Consider the following 26,726-nt stretch of genomic DNA (forward strand, 5'->3'; position numbering starts at 1 on the left):
CTTATGCTTTGTCCTGATTAGTCTGTTTTACACTGCTGGTACTGCAGCTAATAGAACACTGATTGGAAAATTGATTTGTCTGTTGGTATTTATCACAGATAATATCAATCACTAAAATTCATCTCACATGTATCGTTCACTGTGAGACAGTGTCAGACCTGAGTGCAGTTCCTGGGTAAAATATTTCAATATGCTGCATCAAGTTTAAGTTCAAGAGCTCCCGAATGTGCAGCTGTCACATTAGAAATAAACAGGAGGCACTGAGAGTGCACTGAGTGGTAAAATTAGTATATCAACTCAGAAATTATTACAATTACCAGTTTTCACTGGCAACAATAATAGTCATGTTTAATACTAAACACAACATTCCTGGTTTGATTCCAGCAGAGGACCCCTTTGTTACATCTCTCCGCTCACTTCCTGCCTCCCTCTGTACTGCCCACTATCCAAAGAAGGCCAAAATGCCAATGAAATGAATGTACAAAAGATCAACAAAAGCCTTTGATTGTATCATAACACCTCTCTCTGTGGCCTACTTACAGGTTATCATGTGGCTCATTTTTAGAATTACTGCAACTGACCAGTCGAATCTATCCTGAGTGGCTCATTTTGCCTATTGTCCTTATTTAGTCATGTAATTTATTTTACATTTATGTTTAAATCTAGTTTAATACTTGAACAAATCAAGATTTAGTGTGTATTTTCTGCATTGGACGGTAAAGTCTTATACATTAAATGTTATAGAGTCTCATTTAATATGCCAACAATTCAAATGTGTTACATTTAACTTACTTTTAAGAAATAAATGAATACATGTAAGTAACAATACTGCTTAATGTTTTCGGTTTTAAACATTTTACCCCCAAATGAGTGTTTGCTGTGTTTAGCTCTGAGTTCCACGTGTATTGGTGAGCTTTGCCTGCTTTCTCTTTGACCCATTTTTTTCCTTTTACTCCCTCTGTCTTTCCATTTGCTGACTGGCCTCCATCAATCACCTGAAAATGGGATATTCTGGAAGTCCTTGACATTCAGATAAGTGCACTGATAGGGAGCTGTCAGTCACACATCAGGAAGGAAAACAGCAACACTCTCCCTGAGTGAGGCCCAGAAAATATGAAGGCTGTCACACGAGTTGGACAAAAATATAAAGTGAAAGAAGTTAGCAAAGAGTTTCTTCTGAGATTTATACAAAAGCAAAAGAGAGAGAGAGAGAGAGAGAGAGAGAGAGAGAGAGAGAGAGACAGTTATTGCTCATTGCTTCTAGTTGTCATGGCAGAGCTAAATGTAATGATAATAGTAATTCAGATTCTATTATCTGCTATCGATAACTGTGAATCAATACTTGTTTCTGGGAAAGATTGAAATGAAACTCTTGACACATATGATCACAAAAGGCTGTATTTCTAAGAGGAAAAACACTTGGAAAACCTGAGGTATCACCAAATGACCACAGGTGATCTGTTGGAAACATAGTAAACAGAATCAGTAAATGCATCCATCACCAGTTATACAGTATGTAGCTTTGAAAGTTAAAACAGCAATCTTTTCATTCACTTTACAACCCTGAGTCCAAAAAAGCTGGACTGCTGCATGGAACAAAAATAAAACAGAAAATTCTGTTTGACATATACTCAATTGAAAATAGTGCAAAGACAGTATATTTAATGTTTCATCAGCTTTAATGATTTTTAAGTTTCAAAGTTGGGACACGAGCTACAGAAGACTGGGACAGCTGTGGAATGTTCAAAAAACACCCGTTTGAAACAGTCCACCGCAACCCAATGTCTCATCAAAATGTGTAATAGCCACATTTATTCACAGTGCAAAATGTGTCAGTTTCACAATAAGAGCTGTAAAATTGTGAGATTCTTACACTTCCTCATGATATATTTCCTGCCTATTCTTTTCTTCCTGCATTCTTCCTGTTATTTGTCTATATTATGTACCAGTTTGATGATGTTCTGTCGACAAAAAACTAAGATTTTAACAAATTACGTTGGCTTCAAAGTCTGAGCACTTCCTGGAGTGTCCCAGTGGTGATTGCTGTCCATGCTGAAGTTTTCTTTTAATGATATCTTCAATATTTCTCAACACAGACACACCAAAGTGTCCTTAATTCATAAATAAAAAATAAATAAAAAAAATAAAAAATATAGTCTTTTGTGTCTGTACATGATGTTGATATTATTCCATAAAAACCACAATACTTTGAGGGGACAACACATAAAAATGTGCCTATGGAGGTCAGAGAGTTTGATAGGCAGTTTACTGACAGCATAAAGGCACATTAATACAAAATAAAGACCACCTACTACAACAGGAAGTTTTACCTTGTCTGGCTTATTTTCCACATGACATTAAAAAGATTCCTGTCCAAACAAGAGGTTTACATGATGGCTGATATTTGCATGTTACCGTATATGTATTACTAATCATCTGTCAATGTTAATAATTCTCTGTACTGCTTTGGCGTTTCTGATCTGTCATGCCCAATATAGCTCATTTGAATTTGAAAAAAATAGCCTATCCTCAGCCACATATTCTTAGAAATATACATCACAGGATATGAAACACCATAGTTCACAGAGAAAGTCACATTTGGATTCAGATTACAGCCAACTAGTGGCAATTTGAAATGGAATGAGCCAGGTAATTCACTGTGAATTTAATGTAAATGCAGCGCAAATCACAGCTGGTGACTCAGACCCTTCTGTACAGTAATTGGCATTGGGAGCAATAGTTCAAACTATTTAAACTACAAGTTTTTTTAATGCGTAAGTACCGAAATTACCATGGAATGTCACATGAACACCAGAGAAATATCGATTTTCAATTTATTTTAATCTCTTCAGGGAAATGTTCACCTGAGGAGAGCGAGGAACCCTCTCTTCTCTGGCAAATGTTTTGTGTCAGCAGCCAGATGTTTAACTTTAGTCCTTGTGAATGGAAGTAGAGATGAAAGATCACAATTACTGTTCTTTTGGAGTATTTTCTTTGCTGTTTTTAGCATCCGAAATGAACACGACATGCTTTGTGCACTACAAATATAGCTCAGGACACCACTGACCGGGCGTGGCACTGAATCAGGGAGCCCACTGCTGGAACACGGAAGTGGCTCTCTTTCTTGGATGAGACTTGGATATGGCAGGCCATCTATTCAGCCACCATACCTCATTGCCTCAGCCTGAGGAGAGAACCCTTCCAGAGGGTCAGACTCCAGAGCCAGCGAGTGTGTCAGTGTCAGAGGAGCCAGGCCCACCCAAAGACAACGACGTGATGCCACTCTGGAACTGCTAGAGAAGGTAGAGGAGAGGCCGGGGTTAAATTTATGAAAAAACATTGTTGAGAAAATGGAAAAAATGTTTCCATGAATTTTTGAAAAAGAATTAGAAAAAGAATAACATTTGTTGAAAATAATCATAACTGTTTTCAAGATTTTGATAATAATTATTCATATCAATATTTCGTGAACTTGCTAATTGGTTATATAATGTTATGAAGAGGTTACAGATCAAAGGCTGTATTGTTAATCACTATTGATACTACTGAGCAATAGAATGATCTACAAAACTAATTCTAACATATCAACATTTCCTAAATTTCCAAGAGGGTTAGACAATGTTATGCAGAAGTTAGAGATCACAGGCTATAGTATGTTGTCAATTAAACACTATTTATTTGAATTGGATAGAAACTATTAAGCAATAGAAACTAAAACTATTCATATGGAATGACAATTGAACCAAAAAACTGAATGTGTGAATGAGTTTTGACTTCAATGTGTCTCTTTAATAATAATCATGGTCATGAAGAGCTGGAGGAGTGTGGTCTGGTGCTGATAGAGCAGCAGTGATGTCGCCGTGCAGCTGTTCCCCACACTGCATGTCTCCCTGTAGCTGACCATCTCCGTCACCTGTGCGTGTGTCCATCTCTGAGGCACAGCACTGACCTTCACTGCAAAAGCAGGGTGCACTGCAGAGCTTTGAAAATGTCATCACCATCTGGTCTTCATGATGTCAAATGCCCTTATTACCACAGAATGGCCCTTAGCATGGTGTCTGTTGAACTTTGTTGAAACCACACTTCTCACTGGTTCCCTGTAGTGTTGTGAGTGTGATGACATACAGGGATATCCACCATCCCATAGAATACAATTGTCTTCAGGTGGATACAGTCTAACTCTCCAATCATGGACTCAGCTTGGCTAACCAAATGTTCAGAAATTGCCACTGGTGGTCACACACTGCTTGCATCTGAGGAGACTGAAACAATTATCTGTTGAGGTACCGCTGAGCATCTGCATTTGGGGACTTGATTCTTATATGACCATACCATGGCCATCAATACTGCCCACAACCCTGGCAGACCCAGCTAGACACTCAAATCCAGCACCAGTTCTTTGAAGCTCAGCATGTGATGAAAAGCAGATGACCCTGTTTTTGAGCCTGATTATTTTGTTAGCAACCCTGTGGATGACATCCCTCACTGAGGAACGTGTGATGCCAAAAGCTCTTGAGATGACAGAATTTCCATTTGCCATTGAAAACAGGAACACTGGAACCTCTGGGTCAGGATGTGAAAGAGATGGGCTACTGTGTGTCTGGAGAAGTGGGGGTTTAGTCAGAGGTCACTGAGATGGTTGTTCACCCTGTGAATAAGAATATTAAGACTGATAACACTGTGTCAACAGTGTTTACTGTATGCGATGAGAAAACAAAATTGTGCCCAGGGATGTAGTCTGACACTATGTGAGAGTCATTGTTCACGACACTGAGAAAGAAATGATGTCTGCATCTATTGTAAGTAGAAATGTAAAAGGTAGCATCATCTTCATTTGTTCACAAGTTGATAACATCTTGCTAGTGTAGCAAGAGCAGCACGTCTCTATTTGAATGACCATGAGGACAAACAAAGTCAGATTAATATTGCATTTCCACACAGCCCTAAAAGCTGTATCGAGTATTATTAAGAAGTATTTCTTTTACAGTGTATGTCTAGATTGACAGGCATGAGACAAATCCATAAGTTGTGGCCTGAAAATTTTTTTGATGTGAGCAGAGCAGCATATGACAACATAGGCCACCATCAAGTACTTTGTATTGATCAATTTTGGGGGAAAAAAGCCCATATAATAAGATATATAGTGTATAATTGTAACAGGGTCATTTATACAGCAGTAATATGTGTAAAGGAGCCAGATGTACAGCTGTAATATTAAGCATTATAATTACACAAAATTTGTTTCTGTTGTTATTACCTGACACACTTAGGCCTCCATAGTCAATATGAGGAACGTTTAATACTCAGTTTCTGTACCCCTACGTTCACCTTTGGGGGTGCCCCTCTTATAAAGGGGTGTCTCCCGCTTTACCTCTCCCCTTTTGCTGTTGTACTCCATGGGAGAGGTAAGCATCAGTGTAACGTTGGTGTTTTAGCACTGTTAAGCTATTTTTTTAAGTTCATTTTTCAGCCTAAACTTGTTGTATAACATTCTAACAAATTCCTGTGTCACTTAGTTTGTGAAGGGGCTCGAGTTGTATGGCTGTAATTGACAGAGGATTTCGTTTTTTACCTCTTGCTGTCAGCTGCCAAAAATAAACGGAGACCGCCCCCAGAGATATCCATGGTTTGTACCTCTTCGTCACAACACAACGCAGACAACCCTGGAGTCCACCGGTTACATAATATCATGTATTTCACATAACACCGGCCAACTTTAATCTGGCATGTTTTAATAGAGTGACAGTAATGATGAAATTAACAGCGCAGAGAAAAAGACCTGAGCACCCACATGCTTTATCATTTTGCTAATGAGCTCATTATATAGTCTTAGAAATCCCTGGGAAGTGAGCAGGGAGCAGTGAGTGAGAGAGTGATTTCGGACACAGCCTTTGATTCGGACAGCATGCTAGCTACATGGTTTCAGTGACAGCAGAGTGCATAGAAAGCATCATAGCAACAATAGAAAAGGCTACATTTAAACTATTTGTTGATGAGTGCTTCAGGATTTAGAGGGTATTACTTGTTATGTCAAGGATTGTTTCACATGTTGGTGGCAAGAAAATCAATTGCAAACCCCTCAAGAGTGTCTATTCCCACTTGTCCAAAGCACTGGAAAGTGCTTGAGACAAACTAAGGAGTCTTTGCCTTCTCACATTTCTCACTAATGTGACACCAAAGCAGGGTGAAGTCTGACAAATGCAAACTGATGGCCTGTAGCAGACAACTACAACAGCCTGTTTCCCTGACAGTGTGTACTTCTATGTAAGGAAGTCTACAACATGACTACGTATGTGTGTATATGTGTTTCCCCCTGAGGGGAAACAGAGATGCCGTGGGGCTCATGGAGTCCATTCAGCACAGGTTCCCTTCAATGGTTGCCGTTTCCCTGTGTTACTAAACAAACAGGATGATCACTCACTTATCTCTGCGTCTCAGTACCTCAAACTATTATTTCAGAGGAAGTTTTAATTAACTTCTGTCAGTCGCAAAGTCCAGCAGCTTGAGGTTCCCTCTCAATTCAGCCAGGCCCCAACAAAAGTCCACATCAGTAAGGGTCATGCTGCAGACGGAACATGCCAGCTCTAGTCGGCTTTCCAGAGTAAAAGAAGTGTTGGAAAGAAGAAACATTTGATGATATTTGGCCTGTTTACGATGTTTATACATGTAATATTCAGCAATGAGCAAATTTCATTTTTTCTTCAAAGGGAAACTTAACTGAATATCTTTCACGACATTTATGTCTTGTATGTATTATATACAATATGTATCGACACGGAGCCCCACAACAGCCACCAGATCACACTTTACAGTAAGATGTGGGGAACTTATTTGAGGAGCCTGTTGCCACTATAAGGGGCGTGGCGAGGACTGGGGGCGGTGACCGCTGTCACCAGGGGCAGGGCTGGTCTCTCTCTCTCTCTCGAGTCAAAAAGCTCAGGCTGTTGAACTTTGTGCTCCCCTGGTTGGCCTGGAGAACTTCCATTGTGTTGACTGGATACGCAGTGTTTTTCTGATGCATTTGTTTTTGGGCTTTGTGTGTTTTAGACTTTGTATTATTTCTGTATTAGCAATGTGTTTGCTGTTAATGTATTTCCTTTGGCATTCTGTCGCATGCTGTTTTAGTGGCAGCACGTTTCTGTTGTGTTTGTTTTGAATGCCTTTTGAATTGGCCTTGTTTATGAGACTGCAGCATGTTTCTCTTAATGGGCCGTTGTAGCACATTTGCCTTTGTTGGCCACTGCAGTTGAGGCTACATTGCCACATCACAGCATCTGGGCAGGTGTAGTACATGACTGCAGAAATCCACTGGACATGAGGCAAAATCTTACTAATCATAAATCACACTGCATGTTCCCGACTTACAAACTCAATTTACATAAGCTGTGCTCCAGCTGGCACTGGACCCAACACTCCTACTGCCCAAGCAGGTGTTTTAACCACCACTACATCCAGCTGCTGCTCTGCTCTTGCACATGAATTAGCAATACAGAAACATGCTGAAAGTAGCACAGATGACAACAGAAACTGATTCCAGAGGACACTAAAGAGTGATGAGCAGGGCTTGGACACGCTTGCTGTTTCCATGGTTTATGACTCATTAAGTTATAAAGTCAGGTTGGTGTCCATAGTTAGTGCATCACCTGTGTAGGTTTATGTTGTGGCTTTCTGATTCTTCGTTGCTGTGTGCATGTACTGAAAGTGAACACTGGTTTACCAGTGTTGACAGACAACCTGTAACCTGCATAAAAATCATATAGTTATTATTAGACCAGGTATAGGTTACAGTAGGCCAAGCATTGTAATGATAATGAGATTACCTCAGCTTCAGTGTTAAAAAAGGTGCGCATCCCTGATTCCAAAAAGGTTGGGCTGCTGTACATAAGTAAAACAGAATGTGATCATTAATCCCCTCTGACATATATTCAACTGAATATACTGCAAAGACTATATTTAATGTTGGACCTCTGAATTTGATGCAGCAACATGTTTCATAAAAGTTGGTACAAGAGCAACAAAGACTGGGAATGTTGTGGAAGTCTCCAAAAAGACCTGTTTGGAACATTCCACAGGTAAACAGGTTCATTGGAAACAGGTGATAGTATCATGATTGGTTATGAAAGGGGCATCCTGGAAAGACTCAGTCGTTCACAAGCGAGGATGGAGCGAGGTTCACCACTTTGTGAACACTTGATTATGTGTTGTGTGATTTGTAATTTTATAAATTAGACAAACTACCTATGGAGACAGGTAGCACAGGACCAACAGCAGCGTTATAGTTATTCATATGTTGTCATAAAATAAAAAACATTTGCCTGAACCCCAAATCATTACATGCAGACAGGAAGCTAACTACAGTGGCTGAATATACATGATGGAAATAGCCCACTTCATTTCACTCATTCTCATTTTAGTCCATGGTCATTTTATTAATGCCTAATGAGTGAGAGTGATATTAAACTACTCCCCAGAGTCAAATGTCCCCATGTGGCCTGCAGTTAGGGAGTGTTCATCCTGCATTGAGAAGAGACGCTGATAGAGGCTGGGTTCAGATGATGGCAGTATCTCAACACATACAAGTCCAATTGCTGCAGTACTTCCAAATATGCTACTATTGCCATTCACTGTCTGCTAACTGCTAACTAATTATGGTATTCAAATGATGTAAATACAGTGAAATTAAAGAGCTCTTTGGTTGTCCTAAATAAATCACATTTTGTTCTTAAGAAGTTCTTGAAGCATTTAATGCTAGATGGTAATGTCTTGTCACTTCAGCCTTCTCTCATTTTATACAGTTTTACATTATTTATACATGCAATCTTCATTCCAGGGGATGTGGTGTTGAAGTGTTGTCTGTCAACTTCCTGTTTCTGCTTTCTACCTGTTTCCCACAGTGACTTTCAATCAACCAACCAACCAACCAACCAACCAATCAATCAATCACGTCTCATGGCTGCTTTGCATTGAAGAAGCTGGTGCCTCTACCTCCACCCTGATGCATTTCTCTCTCAGTGATTGCTTCAAAGTGGAGATTCTTCTGAAATGATTCTTGCTGTTCATGTTAGATTACTGCAACCTTCTCTGGTGTCAACATGAATGTAGATGCTGTGATATCTTGACATGATCTCAAGCTATCTACATATGTCTAGCTAAAACTAATGCAGTCAAATACAGCAGTGCTGCAATACCTTCAGAAAGAGACTGCCCTCCCAAAAGAAATGACTTGTATGACTTTTACAAATGAGGCTGCAGCTCCTTTCCATTTCCGATGACCAGACTTTCCGCCCTGACCACGTAACCCTTGCAGACACATATGCAAACGTTAATCACAGCAATGACAGATTAGAAACACTATGACTCTTTTTCTTCTAATTGATTGATTAGTAAAGGATGTTGTCACATCAGAAAAGTCATCAAAGCAGATCAAAGTCTTCATGAGTCACAATGACAAATGCATTATTTTGTCTTTTATTTTTGAGGAGTTGTTTAAAGATCTCACATTCAGTTTTTGATTAAACTGTTTAGAAGTGATGAAGTTAATTATGCAGGCTGCACTTGTGGTAATAAGAGATGTTTCTAGTATTTTTTCACCCTAAAGGGCAGATGAAATATTAGAAACAAAATAAAGTTTAACAGCAACACAAGCTACAGCCACCAGTGATCACAGAGTTGAATTAACAGAAACAGAACATTAAGCTTTACTTCAGTCAATCTATTTCCATTTTATGTAACTTTATACATCTGCTCCACCGCTTGTGCTTTTTACTCCTCTACATTTGTCTGACACCTTTACTTACTTTTCAGATTACAATTTGCCATACCTTTCCTGCCCTGTGAAAACCATGTATCTCCAAATATAGTGATTTTAAATGGATTTTTTTTTTTTTTTTAAATTTCTCTGGTGGCGATCAATAAAGGCTTGTCTTGTTTGTCTCATCTTGTAAACTGAAGGATTCAGTGTTCTTTTGTGGGTTGAGAAAATTCTCCTACTTCTTAAAATGAATAATCTTTTTAAAAACCTTCTAGGATTAGTTGGAAAATGTAATGGCAGAAGGATGAAAAGGAGCAACACTCCAAACATGCGATCATCTGACAGAATATGATGCATTGCTACAGAATAAACTAGCCAACCGTATGTAAAGTACCTCAAATGAGCTCACCCTTAAACATGTACAGTAAAATGCAACATACACATTAATGCTGCAGTACTATTAATCCACAAACATCAGATGGAATAGAGGAACGAAGACAAACTTTATTAGTCCCTCGAGGGGAAGCAAAATTTTTCCACTCTGTTGTTATTTTAAACAGACCCGAAACACACATATGAACAAAGAGGATCTATGCATGGACTAATGTCTGTCGGGGGAGGGGGCCACATACTCAGGCACCCGAGCAGGTAGGGGTTCAGCGGTGGAGGTGAACTGGCCCCTTTCCAGCTACCAGTCCACACAGCTGACTGGTCCATGCTGGACTTGAACCTGGCCACCCTCTGGTTGTCAAGTCAACCTTTTACTTGTAGTGGACTTGTAGTTAGGCTAAGTAGGCTAAAGGATCAGAATACTTGGTCCATCACTGTTTGTTGTAGATCGACCTAATAAAAGGCAAACATGTACTTTTGTTGTCTACAGCAACCATTCAGGGAGCTGCAAGAGGTTGTTTACATCTCCTAAAAGCCAAACTGTATTGACTTTTCCATAAAAGCGGCCATGGTGTTTATTCAGACATGTTGAATTGCTATCAGATTAACAGAAAGGCCTGCATGTCTGAAGGAGCTGCAGTCATTTGGTGGCACCAGAGTTTAGGCTGAGTCTCTGATGGGCCGTGGCAGCCTCAGCCTCTGATTCAGCCTGCGGACTTTCTGCTGCTTAAAGGGCGACAAATCAATAAGTGTCTCATCTTGATGTGAGGGGATTCTTTTTTTACAAACCCCATAAGGACACTGGAACCGCTGAGATGAAAATGGACGCTCGATAATTGAGTTTGAAATACCACTGCCAGTGTTATGGTCAGGGGTACAGGCCTGCCATAGCCTCTGATCCTGCATATTAATACAGCTTTCATTACACACACACACACACACACACACACACACACACACACACAGTTTCCTGGCAGACAGAGCTTCACTTGCTAATCTCAAAGTCTCTGTGTCCAGATTCACACTGCAAAAATGTTAATTTTAACAAATAATTTGGCCTTAAAAAAAGAGATAATGTGAAAATTCTGTTTATCACTGTCCTCAGAGCAGTTTGTTACAAAATACACTGAATCAAACCTTTCGATCATCACACTGCTCTTAAAGCGTTTTTAAACTTATGTAACACAGGTTTCTTCTGTGTTTGTTCCAAATAAAACCCATTTTACATGTTTCTGCCTGTTTAACAGCAGCTGTCGGTCAAACTCGGCTCAGTGCTGCGTTCACTGTTTTCTCCAGCTCTGCGCTTCATGGAAGTAATGTAACCGCTTTTTCCACTTCCTAATACTCATTACTGGTCCACATTTAAACGAATAGGAGCGGCTCAGGGTGCGGACAGGCTGCCCCTGCATTAAAATTTGATGTCGGTCAACTGGCCAATGAGAGCCGTTCACACCATATCAAATATTAATACTTTAATGCCCCGTGTGAAGTAATTAAGTCCCAGTGGCTTTTAGAAGGAGAGAAAATCAATGATCCACATGGTTTAATTTTTCATTTAATTGTTGTGGAGTTGCTCTGTTTGTCTCGGAGCGGCAGCGGCAGATATCGTTAATAGAGGCTGCGCCGTGCGAACCGCCGCTCGTTATTTATGATCTACGATTAAACAAAGCTGCAGCCATTTGTTATTATACAATGAATATCCCCCTCATTTACACCCGCCGCATCGTCACTGATCATTTCCGGATTCATTAATATTTTTAATGAATGGAGCCTATTGCTAAATAATGACTTATCGTTTATTTGTATTATTAAACTTTCACTTTAACTCTGGGCTTTCGGGTGCTTTTGAACAATGCAGCGAAATATTCCAGCGGCATTCTGTTGTGTTCCCACAGTAACAAATGAAAACGCATCAGTGTTTGCAGCAATGTCATCACTCTGAACATGAATTAATAATGGCGCCAGCTCCATAACAATAAATGAGTAGCCTACATTAAACATCAATGTTTTTTCTGTGATTTATGCGATGTAATTTTAACCCATTAGGCCAATTTATTAAGCTTCCCAAATTTCTGCATCGTGGACCTAAACACACGAAGTTGTATAAATTGTGCTTTTGATATAAAAGGGGAGTGTTTTTATATGGAATAAATGAAAAGTATTTGCTCAGGTGGATACTGTCTGACGTTTATTCTCCAGATGTTGCCATTTAGAAGCTTTACAGTGAGCTAAATTCATGGACGGACTGTTTCATTTTTCCATGTCACTGTGGAGTTTAACTCTGAAGTTGTTGCTGCTCCTCTACATTTCCCCAAATCTTCCTGCCTTATCAGATGCACACTCACTTTTTTTCCCCACAAATATATTTTACAAAAAACTACAGCGTAGTCATCAAAATATTATAGGAGACGTGGATGTAAACGTTTAATGCATGTTAAAGTTTCTTAAAGCGAAAAAAATCGAACAAAAAATGAATGTTAGATCACTAGATGCTCAATAAGGACAAGCAGGCGAAACAAAAAGTTGATCTGGACGGCCCTATGGCAATCCACCACTGGCTCCATCAGGCTATTATTGCTTCATTGTAATAACTCATGAGCTCAATAGAATTGATTCGAAATAGAATCTGTGTGGAGAAATATGTGTTGCTGCTGTCATTGAGCACGATTATCTCCTTCTGCACAGTGTGCAGGCTGTGTCTCTGTTAATCTTAGATTTAATCTGTCAGTGGGCTGGGCTGCTGAGAATGTCAGAAATGACCTGTTAAAACCTTAAAAGAGTTAGCAAACTGCCGCAAAATTGTACAATAGCCGAGACATTCTCACTGGGGCAACAAGCCGAACATCGGCGGGACGGACAGAGACGCTCGAATAGCAGCAAAACAGGTTTTTGTCCAAACTGCTTCATAAATACACGCTATGAAATAATATTGTTAAATGGTCCTGAGCACGTTAGCGCGCGGCCACGTGAGCGTGACGCAGGTGAAACCCTGTGTAGTTGTGTTATTGATCCTGTCCAGCTGTTAATCAGTGTTTTATGAAGTGTGCCATAAAGTCTCCGTAGAGCTCACGCAGTCTTTAGCCAATCGAGTCTGCAGGCCGAAAATTGGGTCTTAATCTCGCGCTGTCTATTTGGCAGTTTGATTGATGTCCTCGCGCGGGGAGGGGAGTGCAGTCTCTCTCCTGCATGCGCACACAGACATACTCACACATGTGCGCCCGCATTAGATAACGACCGGAGCTCGAGCAGAAGAAGAGCAGACGGAAGAGTCCAGGGAGCGGCGCGTGGAGCAACCTCTGGTCCTCGCGCCGGAGCGGGGGGCGGGCGGAGGCCATGGATCACTTAGGGATACTGGGGGCGCACCTGCAGCAGCACACGCACGTAGAGCCCATCAGCTTCGGCATCGATCAGATCCTCAGCAACGTGGAGCAGAGCTGCATGCTGGGCGCGAGGATGCACGAGCCGGACTACGGCCACGCGGCCTACAACAGCAGCGGGAGCAGCGGCCTGAACGGCGGCGGCTTCACGTGTAGTAACACCGGATATAACAGCACCGCCAGCGCGTGCGGGATGGCTTCCCTTGGCGGGGCTTATCACATGAACATGGGCGTGAACGCGAACGGGACTAACGTGAACGCCGCCGGAGTCATCCGTGTCCCCGCGCACCGGCCTCTGAGCTGCGGAAACGCCTCCGTGCCGCCGGTGAGCGGGACCCTCAACAACCTGAGCACGCTGACATTTCCCTGGATGGAGAGCAACCGCCGATACACCAAAGACAGGTTCACAGGTAGGTGGCATGCGATAGAGTAGAATAGAATAGAATAGAATAGAATATACGAGGGACAAACGAAATATATTTCATATTTGTTGTAAATCGGCTCACCAATCATTTAGCAAATACATTTAACACAACAAACAGCTTAAAGAAAAGCTCCAGTGATCAAGTTGTGAAAAACTGCTGTGTGGAGGCCGATCACTGATCAGTGACTGACAAGAAATGATTATTCAGTCAGTAATTATCAGAGGTAGCTCAACAAAGACGCCTCATTTAAGGACTATTTCCTGATGTCAACTTATTTCAGGATTTCTCAGTTTTTAAATCGGTATTCAGATCTTGCCGCCAGCGATCCACCAGGTTGATACTGAATAAAATTTCCAAATCAAAAGGGGACTGGTGTGAGGTAACCGAGCCAGGCGCAAAATTTCAAATGTCATTTTTGAAAACTCAAAAACATGGAAAAATAATAATAATAATGATAATGATAATTTAAAAGCGAAAGAGTAAGAAAGGTTATTTCCTACGCTTTTCTGTTGCCGTATTGATGCCTCTGAGGACTGAAGTACTCCCCTCTGTGTATTATTCTTACTCCTGCTGTAATGTACAGGCTCCTCTTTAACGGTGTTGGACATGTTATAATGACGCGTGGTATTTCTTGAATGTGTCAGTAATGTTGGAGAAAGAGCTGTGGAATCTGTCTTTTCTGAAGCTGTCCCTGCTGCAGGCTTCCTCTCTCCTTCTTTACCTGCTTGACCTGCAGGCCGGTCGCTTTAGTTCTTCTGCTGCATTACCTGCGCCACGAAAACACCCAAAGACATTCACATTCAACGTCTTATACTGTCCTGATAGAATGTCAAACTAAAGCACCTTTGCAACTAAAGACTTGGCGGACTTGTTGGATCATAGATGATTGTGAAAGAAGATCTTATCAACAGTTCTCCAAAGCTCTTGCCATGGATTAAATTATAAATACATAAAAGCAAGTTCTGCAAAGGGTCTTTTGTTTTTGCATAAGAAAAAATACGCAAATATATGGAAAACTCACACAGAGATCTAAAAAAGTGTGATGGTATAAAATGAGAATAATTATGCAGTGCGTTTCTTAGGTAAGACAGTATGCTGCAAATATTGGAACACCATGCATTTAATACTTTCATCTTAAATATGGACGCTCCAGTTTGGAAGGTGTTGTATTGAGAGCCGTATCTTGCACAATGCATGCTGCTGTGACTCTGTCAGCGCTTTCTACTTCATTTTGATTGTCTGCTTGTCCCTTTCTGTCCTGTCCTGTACTGCCCTGACTTGTACTGTCCTTTCCTCTCCTGTCCGGTCCTCTTGCCCCCTGTCCTGTCCTGCCTTGTCCTGCCCTGTCCTGTCCTGTCCTGTCCTGTCCAGTGTCCCTCTCACCCCTCACTGTAACACGTCGTGTAGGTCATCCCTACCAGAACCGGACGCCTCCTAAGAAGAAGAAGCCCCGGACGTCCTTCACTCGGCTCCAAATCTGTGAGCTGGAGAAGCGCTTCCACCGGCAGAAGTACCTGGCGTCTGCTGAGCGGGCCGCGCTCGCCAAGGCCCTGAAGATGACTGACGCTCAGGTCAAAACCTGGTTCCAAAACAGACGCACCAAATGGAGGTGAAATCCTGCTTTAATGCACAAGACTTTTTGTTTGTTTGTTTGTTTGTTTGTTTGTTTGTTTGGATTGTTATATCCATAGAGCAGATGTGATTTTTTGAGTATATTTTGAGGCACTAACGATTAAAGAGGCCCTGCATTCTTTCTGGAGGGCTGTAGGCCCATTTGGTTCCTAAGGGCTGTCAGGGGTCTTCCAGTGGTTTTTAAAGGGCTCTAGGAGGAAATAGCTTCCATTGGCTATTATGTCACAGCCTAGATGGAAGCACAATATGAAGATTAAACGCTGAGGGATAAAATCAACTCAACGTTTTCATTACAGAAATCAAATGTGTTTAGAGATATCCGCTTTCGACGTGTCGCAGAAATTCATTTCAAATTAGAAATGGATTCAACATACCTATTCCATTAGTAAAATATCCAGCTTTAACTGAACATTTCCCTTCAATAATGAATAATATTCATTGATAGAAGGGAACCGACATGTTGCATTAATAAGACAATTTCATCACTGTAATTTTAGATTTTTGAGAGTCTTCCTCAGTTTCAAAATGATTTAACAAAAATCTTAATATGGACATAAACAACCAAGGACATAATGCGCTAGAGTTGTGGACACCAAGAACCTATGGGCCTGGAAAGACTCATTAAACCTCATTTCATTAAAATACTGAATTATTTCTCCATTTTGCAGAAATGCAGCATTATTATTTTTTTAATCATAATTTGCGTTATTTCTGCATATACATTATTACTATTTAATCTAAGCATATTATTTAAGAATATTTCAGAAATAATTGAAACGGGATATTTCTGTATATTGCAGAAATAATAATCGTAAATTCGACAGGAAAGAAAATGGTATGAACAAATAGGGAATTCTTTTTTCACGTTTTTAAAAATTAGCTGAGAGACCGACAAAACGTCAAAGCTGCACAGATGAAACGACGGGAAAGAAAATCAACTAGTCCACAGATATTACTATTATCATTATTGAAATGTGTTCGTATGTGTTCACTGACTTGTCCTTGATCAGCACTGTGTGCAGATTGTTAATTTTTAAAAGGAGAAAAACTTATCCTATTTTGTGTGCCTATAACCTTTCTCTTGTTGCCATGGCATCGAAAGACATGGAGTATTGTTTTTTTTATATAGTAGTATTGTGTCAAATTTTTAAAATCTGGTGTCGTGGCAACATTAATAACAAAGCTTTCGATTTTGTAATAACGCACAGATTTTTTTTTTCCAGAGGTCAGTTTTTATTCTGACGCCGAAGCAGAGCGCGCGCTCCGGGCTCTGTCCTTACCGCAGCGGCGTGGGTTCGAATCCAGCTTGAGGCCCTTTGCTGCATGTCGCGTTATCTCTTTTTATTCTGTACCGTCTCATAAAGGCTAAAATATTAAAACAACATTAAAAGAAAAAAAAAAAAAACATTTAGCCAATTTCACCGGGAGGAAATCCTTACGATCGCAGTGCTGTGGCTGTATGTGTGGCTGTGCTGTATCTACATCTAGGGTGGGTGGTTTGGCCAGGAAATGCCTTAAAACTATGATGGCACTACAGCTATAGAAATACACTAAACTCTACGTCTCTACGTAAATGTTACTGAGATTAAATATGCCGTAAGTTATACACTGAGTGCATGTGAGCGACTCCGCGGTGTTTCCTTGTTGCAGGCGGCAGACGGCGGAGGAGCGGGAGGCGGAGCGGCAGCAGGCCAACAGGATCCTCATGCAGCTGCAGCAGGAGGCTTTCCAGAAGAGCATCAACCAGCCGGTTACGCCGGACCCGCTGTGCCTGCAGAACAGCTCTCTCTACGCCCTGCAAAACCTGCAGCCCTGGACTGAAAACACCGCCAAGATCAGCAGCGTGTCGACCTGCGATTAGAGCCAGTACACGTCCTCTAGCTGGGTATCTGTGCCGGTACCGACTGACTTGGAGGCCAGAGACATGGGCTGTAGCCCACCGAGGAGGGCCGTACAGAGGAGGCCTGATGCAGGAAACTGTTTAATAGGTCTCGATTATCAGGTCATCTCCTCTCATTGTCACCCGCCCTCTGTCAGACAGACTGCCACTGGTGCTGCAGTAACAACAAACATGCTTCAGATGGGGTCCCTCAGCACCACTCCCATATAATCATGGTCCACATCTGGATCCTTCAGACGTCTGGGCTGAATCTATGCTTCAGACCTGCACAGACCAGACTGACATTTTGGAAATATTTCAGGGGCATCGTGATGAACAATGTGCTCTGTAAAAAGCCCATCAGAGACCACGGCAGACTGGCAGTAACCAGTTGTTGTATTATAGTTTGCCTATGACGACTAGATGTTTCATAAACAGCATATTTTCATATTTGAAAAGATATGTGTACATCTCTGTCATCAGTGTCTGTGTTTGTCGCCATGTTAATGGTTTTTACTCAGCTTCAGAACAACAGGGCACTTGTTTTAGCACCTTTGTATGGATATAATGTGACACATTACCTGACAGAACGAAAAGGACTGTGAGGATTTCCATCAACAAACTGAGAATATTTGTGTATTAATCCATTTTATAGTTTAGGAATGAATGGGCCTTAAGGCCAATAAGCATCAGATTAAAAATAACATTTAATGACACTTTGTGGCTACATTTAACAACGACCACCATCGACCACATTTTTTAAATGTTTACCACATTTCACATTTCTTTGGACTCTTATTTTTTATTAATGTATAAACATTTTACAAATGGTATTTTCAGTTCCTCTCTCACCACTGTGCTGTATGTATAAGCAAGTAGAGCATCTCAAACCACCAGGCTGAGATCAAACAAACTAACCAATCTCAAACCAACCACGGTATCCTCTCATGGACCGGCACCCTTTGGCATGAGACCAGGCTGCAAAGACTGAGACCTGTCCTGTGTCCACGGGTGTTTACTCGCTCTTTTTTTTCTTCTCTGCCATTGCATTATATTTGTGTGTGTGTGTGTGTGTGTGTGTGTGTGTGTGTGAGAGAGAGAGAGAGAGAGAGAGAGAGAGAGAGAGAGAGGTTCTAATGTAACAAACGCACCTGGAAGGCTGGATCAGAAGCAGAAACAATAAGAGGGAGATGTGTTGCTATTGGCAGAGACCACATGTTGTCTGGTCAATAACACAGAGTTTGTAATGAGTGACTGACACTTAGACTGCTGTGATAAATGAGAGTGCTGGAGTGTGTGTGTGTGTGTGTGTGTGTGTGTGTGTGTGTGTGTGTGTGCATATAATACATAAGAGTATAAAAATGCTTCAAAACAGCCAAAAAAATGTTTTTCTATTCATACTGATGACAATATTTTGGACACAGAATTTCATTTTTTTTCACTGCAGAGTTGATAATGCAAGTTAATTCTAAATTTATTTATGATGAATATCTTTGCCAACCATTTGTTACTTTTTCTTTGCTCAGCGAAACACATTTTTAACTCATGTCCATTTTGATGCTACATGTGTGGCCTGTATGTATTTTGTCACTTAACCTTAAAGGCAAAGAGTTGTGTCAGTCTGGTGTTTCTTGCTCCCTCCATTGTTTTTGATCTATTCACTCTCTTTTAGCTCTGTTTTTGGTCTCTACCAACTACTCCACTATGTTCTCCAGCCAGTGTGTGTCTGCCTGCTGTTTGCTGCTGTGCAGAGATAGTGGGTTGTTCAAGCTTTCTTTCTGAATTTTTACCGCTTTAAATATTTCAGCAGATTTTGTGAATACTTGTTCCTATATTTTGATTAGCACACAGCAAACCTGGAGCTAGATAGCATGCAACCTGACGATGCAAAGCAGAGTGATGGTTTAATGGGGGTACACCGGGTCAGTTTTGCTCAGGGGCCAGTTTGCTGGTTAATTCAGCCATGGACCAAATCCCAAAGTGAGCGTTTTAAACATGAAAAATAAAAGAAACAAGAAAATCCCAAATAAGAATGATAAAGAAATAAACATGAAACCGAATCACATAAAGGACATTATTAATTCAAGAAAAGAAAAACTCAATGATAAATCAAATAAATGATGAGATAAATTGAATTGTAATGATAGTTTGAAATCAAATTCCAAACCGAGACATTTTAACATTTTAAGGATGATGGGTGACGAGTGTATATACAAAAAAAACCTCTCCTCAAGAGATGTCATGGATGTGGGCCTGCTTTGACTCTTTGCCGTGCTCTAATGTATCCTACTGCAGAAAGGTTGTGTTTGCTTGTACTGAAATGGAGTAAAACTGCATTTTTTAGCTAATTTTTCACAAATACTGCCCAATTTACTGAAATTCTTGTATGTTGTGTTTCCCCATTACAGTCTTTCAATCATCTGTTTCAAGTGGTCAGTCCATTCATCATAAACCATTCTCCAGAGTGCAGGTGGCTGAAAAAGTGAAATTCCATTGGCAGTTGCCATGTGGAGAAGATGACAAGAAACAGGTCATTCTGCAGGAGAGTCCCAGATATGAGGAGGGGGTCTGTGCACAAACTGTGGAGGCTGTACGAAAGTCTCATGACCATCGTTCAGCTTCTGATCTGACTTTAGTACGCAACAATGTTTGGTTTTTGTTTTTCTTCTTTATTTTTTCAGTTTCTTTTTCAGAAGGAAGAATGCTGTAAACAAAACACTCTCCTGTTTCTTCATTTCCTTTTCACAAGACGTCGCACTTTACACAAACATATGTGCAGATTTTAATGCATATCTTTATATGATATGATATGATAAATGTATTTTTGCTCCTAGAATGTGGGGGTGTGTGTTGGAGTCTGCAGTACGTGCTGAGCCAGCTGTTTGGCACTGTGTGTGTGTGTGTGTGTGTGTAAGAGTAAGCGTGTGTGTCTGAGGGTAGTGTGTGATGTGATATTCTCCAGGACTGCTTTCTAAAAGGTTGAAGAGGAATGTAAAGGAGAATTTCATCATCCACTCAAAAATATCTGCACTGAGTCACTGGAAACCTCCTGGAATTCCTCTCACAAACACACACACACACACACACACACACACACACGATTTTACCCTTGGGAGAAAAAATGGTCACCAGAGCTGATAAAGCTGGTTTAGAAAAACACAGTCCACGCAGTTATTCTTTTTTCAGTCCTTCCTTCCTCTTTATTTGACACACACCCGATAACCATAAAAACACACCTCCTGTTCTGTCCGGTCCACAAGAATTTCAGTACATTTGGTCTGGATCTTTTTTGGGCCCCTTGGCTCCACTGAAGAGAAATCTTAATGCTCCATCATCCAACGATGTTTTAGTTTTCTTCCACTTTGTGGTTGTCTCTTTCCTGCATGCCCCTTCAACAAACCAGGGTCATCGAGAAATGCTTTTGCCAGCTTGCCTGGCCTGCACTGAGCCCTGACCTCAGCCTCATCCAGCACCTTTGGGATGGACTGTAACTCTGACTGTGAGCCAGGCTTCATCACCCAACATCATTGTCTCATTAACGCTCTTGTGGCTGAATGAGAGCAAATTCCTGCAGCCAGGTTCAACATGTGGTGGAAAGCCTGAAACCAAAAGAGTGAGGCTGTTACAGCAGCACATTAATGACCATGGTGTTGGAATCACATGTTGAACACATACCGCTGGAAGGTTCAGGTGTCCACACGGCCATTTAGACTACAATATATCCACAAACACAAGTGACTCCAGATTAACACTTGGGCTAAAGCACAAAAGCAGCCTGAAAAAAACCTCATCTCAAGCAGCTTCCCATGGGCTTCTCATGATGCAAAGACTCATTTCACCATGTTTGTGACACTCATAAAAATACATTTATCTGTACTATATCAAGTGTTTCTTTGATTTTTTTTTTTTCTTCACTTGTTCTGCAGTATCGAAAGTGGCCACTTCACCAAAATCAGTGCTGTTCTTGGGGACTTGGGGTTTTTATATGATTATATCAGAGGTTCTCGACTGGTCTTGCTTCCCACCATCACACCTTAATGACAAGCCGCGACACGAATAGACGGCACTCCCCTTCAAAATAAAAGCAGAGAATTTTTTCTTGGCATTTTTTTCTGGCCAGGCAACGGCCCACCACCCACTGAAAACCACCAGTTGAGAATCACTGGATTAAATAACCAAAAGCATATGGACACCCAAACATTCTGTAGAGTAAGTCTAATGTATACTGTGTGACAAAATAAACTGAACTTCACAACTTTCACAGCAGCTCAGCAAACCACATTACAGAAGTTGCTCGGCCTCTAGTTTTCAATAAATCAACAAGTCTTGTGAATACTATAAAATAATTCCCTGTTCATTCTGAACTCCATCTGTATTGTGATAGCAGAGGTAATTCAGTGTGCTTTCTGAGGCTATAAGAGCAGAATGCAGGATTCAGGTCAGTTCAGACCTGTAGGAACAGTATGAACAGTATGACACATTCACTGCCTAACTGATGCATTTTAAAATGCACAAGATGAATGCTGTGTTCTCTATCATTGCTGTAGTTGTGTGAATTCAGATCATTTCAGGCCTCTTTAAATGCTGATGTTAAAGTCAGGACCGTAGCTACAACTACAGCCTGAACATTTGGGGGCATGTGGTTTTAGAAAGCTGTTACCAGGTTTAACCTGCAGATTTGGTGGAAACCGGGTGCTGTGAAAGGTCTGCCAGGATGATTTCCAGTCTTCATGCTCAGGTAGGCTAACCACATCCTGACTCCACCTCCATAGTTACACAGACACCACACTGATGTCCATCTTAACATGCTGTAAGTATGGTTCCTGCTGAACTATTCTCTCAAAAAGTATCATTCATAGTCGCTGTTAAAGGCACAGTGTGTGAGACGTGGCCATAATTTTGGTTTTAAAGTTGTTGTTGTTTTTTTTTTAAATGAGTTAACAATATCAACAGAACTTGAAGAAATCTTTGTTTGTTTTTTGTGTTGCAGAGATATTTACTGAAGTTAGCATGCTAACCAGCTAGTGTCAGCCTGCCCTGTCTTGTAATACCACTTTGTACCTCAAGAGGTGATAGTCTGATAGTAAAGCCCACTGAGGGTTCAGCTGGGAGACGAGTGAAAAGAAAGTTTACACCCCTTCACATGCACGCCATGCTTTTTTAGTAAGAAAAGAAATCACCAAAATAAGCTCAAAAAATGTCAAGAAAGGAAATATTCTGACACCTATTGTCCTTATTAAACACAACTGTCAATACAACTGTCCACCCTCTGAATTCAGGTTTCTCTGTTACTAAACTAAGACCAGCTTAATTAGCAAGTTAACTCAGGGTAAAACACACTTCATTCAAACTCAGCACAAACAAAATAAAACTCTTGTCTTTCCACTGTTATAACAATCACCAATTCTGGTTTGATTCTCTGAGTTAGATGTGGAAATATTGTGGCTCTAGATGCTGCTTTTCCACCCTGGTGATGACTGACCTTCCTCTCACTTTTTGACCCTCATGTCAGGACGGTCCTGGTCAGAGCTGCTGAGAGTCACCTCAGCTCTATTGTTTGTTGTCAAACTGTCCTCCTTCGGTCTTGGAGGTTTGGTTTTCTTCGTTGGTCTTGTTTGGTTCTGATCCAGTTGTGTTCCCTGAGGTGCTGCTGAGCCATTTTCCACAGTGCCAACAATCCCCCGTTGCTCTGAGCCCTCGGTCAGAGCAGACTCCAGTCAGCTAATAGGGCTGCTAGCTGCACGGCTAACTGAGCTGACTCACTAATGGCAGCCAAAGATAGCTACAGAGAGTGTAAAGAATAGGGTGAAAAGCAATTAGCGGCTACACTGGTGATATGCTGCCCCTATTTGTTTGGAGGAACCTTCAACGGGTGGCCAATCCTTACACACGGTAACTTTAAAGAAAGGTCTGTGAAAATGATAACGTTTACTGGTTGGTCATTTTGTAACCAAGCCAGGTGAAGAATACTAACAATCCTTTATTATCCTTTCACTTCCGTTGAAAAATCACTCCTCTTCATCATGTAAAGGTCACATCCAACATATGTTCTGATTTTCTGATTATACCTTTCTCTCGAATTTCATCTAAACCAGCCCAGCAAGAACTTTCCCCCATCTTATCCATTGCCGTTTTAATTTAACATCACATGACTGCTAACAACCTGTTCCTGGCTGTGGCCCTGCTCACAGTAGATAGGTCTTATCTGAAAGTCACTGTTATCACTCCAGCAGGAATTATCGAACTGAGCTACCTTCAAGCAAACTGGTCTTTCAAAGAGGAAACATATAAAATAGGGTAAAGTATTAGTGTTTGGGCATCAGGCATTTTTTAAATGAACAACATCACTATCTTCAACACAAGTGCTTGAGATCACCAGAACATGCAGAGTTTCTACACATGAATCTATAAGCTAATGAATAGAGTTCTGCTGGTGAAGCCGATAATGCAGAAAACTCACCATTGATCGTTGTACATCTGATATCCGGTGCTTTGCCTCCCCCTACTGGCGTCAAATAGACACTGCACTGGGCTGTCGCCATTTTCCGTCGCCAGATGATGATGAGAATTGCGTAAACGAAGCGCGACAAACATCAACAATCGAGTTGTGTAAACGTCCGAGCACAGTGGGAGGAAAGTCGTTGTGTTGCTGTCTTCTGTCCTCAGCTACAGACATGTCTCTTCTGCGCTTCTGTGCGTCGACCAGCAGATACGTCGTCCCGCTGTCCAAGAGTCCAGCCGCAGGTTGTGTCTTCACAGGTCAGAGTGTGTGCGTGTGTTTGTGTGTGTGTTCATGCTTCATACGTCTGGTGCTGCGTGGCTTCATAGCTGCCTGACCGCAGACGGTGCGCTCTGAACGGCCTGGCGGTGTTCCTTGTGTCTTCTTCAGGGTGTTCTCGGGCGGCCAGCGGGGCGGTGAAGGACAAGGAGCCGCTGAAGAAAGCCAAAACCCCGCAGGGTCGCTTTGACAGCTCCGAGGAGAAGCACAAGGACGTCCTGCAAAGTGAGAGTGATGATGGAAGAAATGTGTGGTGTGCTATTATAACCACCGACAGAACCTCTGCTGACTCATCAGTTCATCTAGAATGAAGTCTGTCAGAGAAGTGTAATTCCAGGCCGTATTAGGGATGCACAGACTACCTGTGGGCGATATATTATCTTCTAAATGAAAAGTAAAGTTATTTTTATTCTAACAATAATAAAAACAAGCGATCATGTTGAGCACCAGTCTGCATCTCTCTTTGTCTCTGAACATGTAATCATGACTCAGGCAGACAGATTTATTTCTAGTGATTCCACTGCTGCCTGTTGGCACTGACAGAAAAAAAGATGAAAGGGCTGTCAGTGAATCTGTCACTTCTTGTGTTGGTGGAAAGCTAAATGCATCCATTTCATAGTCCTGTGTTTGTCGTTGTTCAGCTTTGTCGACCTCGTTTTTCACTCTGTCTGTTTCGGTCATCCTGTGAATAGCTCTGGAGTCTGTGTTTGACACTGAGAGCCACTTAAACCCTGAGTTAAATCACTTGTATGTGTTGTCATATTGATCAACCGAGCTGACTGGGGGTCTAAGAAACACACGAGGCTCACAGTGTCTCATGGATGAACATGAACTGATCACTCTGACAGTTAACACACTCAGTAAGACCTTTATGAAGGTTCTAATGTTCAGTTTTTGCTCTAACTGTTTTAGATGCTGTCGTGATACAGAGATGTGTTTCTAATATTTATCCACTCCATTTATACAGTGTATATTAGAAAGTCTCAATTCATTGACAGTACAGCCTGCAGCCTTCAGAGTGACAGTACAGTTAAACTGACAGTGAACGTTCATTCTTGACCTTGGTCAGCGTGTGTTTTGAAGAAAGGAAAGCAGTTGTGGAAGAAAATCACCTGAACTAACGCAGCGTTTTTCAAACTGACCCATTCTGTCGTTGTCCTTTAGAGTTCCCTGATGATGTGAACCCTGAAACCAAGGAGAAGGGGGGTCCTCGGGGTCCAGAGCCCACCCGCTACGGAGACTGGGAGAGAAAGGGCCGTTGTGTCGACTTCTAGTTCATTAGCCATGAAGTGGCATTTTTTTAAACATCAGTTCTTTTTGCTGTACACTCAAAAGTCTGAGTGTCTGATCAGAAGGTGAGAAGAAGGCAAAGACACAAACTGGTGATGACTGTGACTGTATTAATGCTTACAGGGAACAAAAAGAGAATTATCAGCATATATTTGGACAAATCAATTAGCAAAAGAAGCTAGTTTTTCCTTGGTTTGTGACATGGTTTAAACCAAAACAGAATGGGATCACTTGCTAGTTCTTTTTGACATAAACAGCCCACAGATGATGTGTTTAATGTTTGACTTCATCAACAATTCATTGATTTTTGTAAATATCCGTTTATTCTGAATTTGATGCAGCAGCATGTTTGAGACAAGTTGGAACAGGGGCAACAAAAGACTGTTCACCACGACGTGAACACATGATTGTATAAAGGATGTTACTACACGGGCTCAGAAACACTTCGTAAACCTTTGTCTGTAAACACAGTTCGCTTGTAAACAGTTGCATTCTGTTTTTCTGTATGTTTTACACGCCGTCCCAGCTTTTTTGGAATTGGGGTTGTAAGTGTATCCTGACTGTTAATGTTTGTTCATGGGTTCATGCTCAAATAACAAAATGTCATCAATAGTCATGTCAGTATGTGAAGGTCCAAGACATGTTTGCACATTGATGGTGTTTTGTTGCAGGTGAGCGTGAGACACGGTTCTGAGTGCTGGTCCTGCAAGCTGACCGTGTTCTGTCCTCAAGTATGAATGTTAAGATCAATAAAATGAAAGATTCTATGTACAAGTCCAGTAAGTGTGTTGATCCATTTATTTTCAGCACGTATTACAACTCTATGAATCAGACAGAGAGCTCTACCTCCAAAAAAAAACCCAAACCCAAATGAACTGATCGATACAAAGAAGTTAGAAGAAGTCATCTGAAAACAGTGACAGTGTTTGGGTGTTTCCTTTCAGAATAGCCTAAATCAGTTTTCCTCCTAATAATTGCATTGTTTCATGCAGTGTGTCTTTGGTCATTCCAAATGGAATTCCCTCTGGGAATTATTATTCCTTATTCTGCAAACTGCACAGACATTGCAGTAGGCTGCATGGTTACATGTTTCTGTCCAGCCTTTCTCTTAGCGCTGCAGCATAATGTGTGTGCTTTGCCATTGTTTACTGCTTGTGAATCCTTTCGTGTGCATTCATTAATGAAGAGACTGATGTGACTCCTT

The 26,726-nt window shown here is 41.2% G+C and overlaps 2 protein-coding genes across 2 annotated transcripts; both read left to right on the top strand.

Annotated features, from left to right (window-relative positions):
• The first annotated feature begins 13,474 nt into the window (after window positions 1-13,474).
• Window positions 13,475-17,436, top strand: tlx1 (T cell leukemia homeobox 1). Its single transcript, XM_076743657.1, has 3 exons — window positions 13,475-13,928; window positions 15,315-15,552; window positions 17,226-17,436. The coding sequence occupies exons 1-3, from the start codon at window positions 13,475-13,477 to the stop codon at window positions 17,434-17,436; spliced, it is 903 nt and encodes a 300-aa protein (XP_076599772.1).
• Window positions 17,437-24,031: 6,595 nt separating this feature from the next.
• sdhaf4 (succinate dehydrogenase complex assembly factor 4) lies at window positions 24,032-26,301 on the top strand. The gene is made up of 3 exons (XM_076743994.1): window positions 24,032-24,213; window positions 24,344-24,457; window positions 25,397-26,301. The coding sequence occupies exons 1-3, from the start codon at window positions 24,129-24,131 to the stop codon at window positions 25,504-25,506; spliced, it is 309 nt and encodes a 102-aa protein (XP_076600109.1). The 5' UTR covers window positions 24,032-24,128; the 3' UTR covers window positions 25,507-26,301.
• Window positions 26,302-26,726: the final 425 nt, after the last annotated feature.

This window comes from Chaetodon auriga, chromosome 11, assembly GCF_051107435.1.
Source record: "Chaetodon auriga isolate fChaAug3 chromosome 11, fChaAug3.hap1, whole genome shotgun sequence".
NCBI lineage: Eukaryota > Metazoa > Chordata > Actinopteri > Chaetodontiformes > Chaetodontidae > Chaetodon > Chaetodon auriga.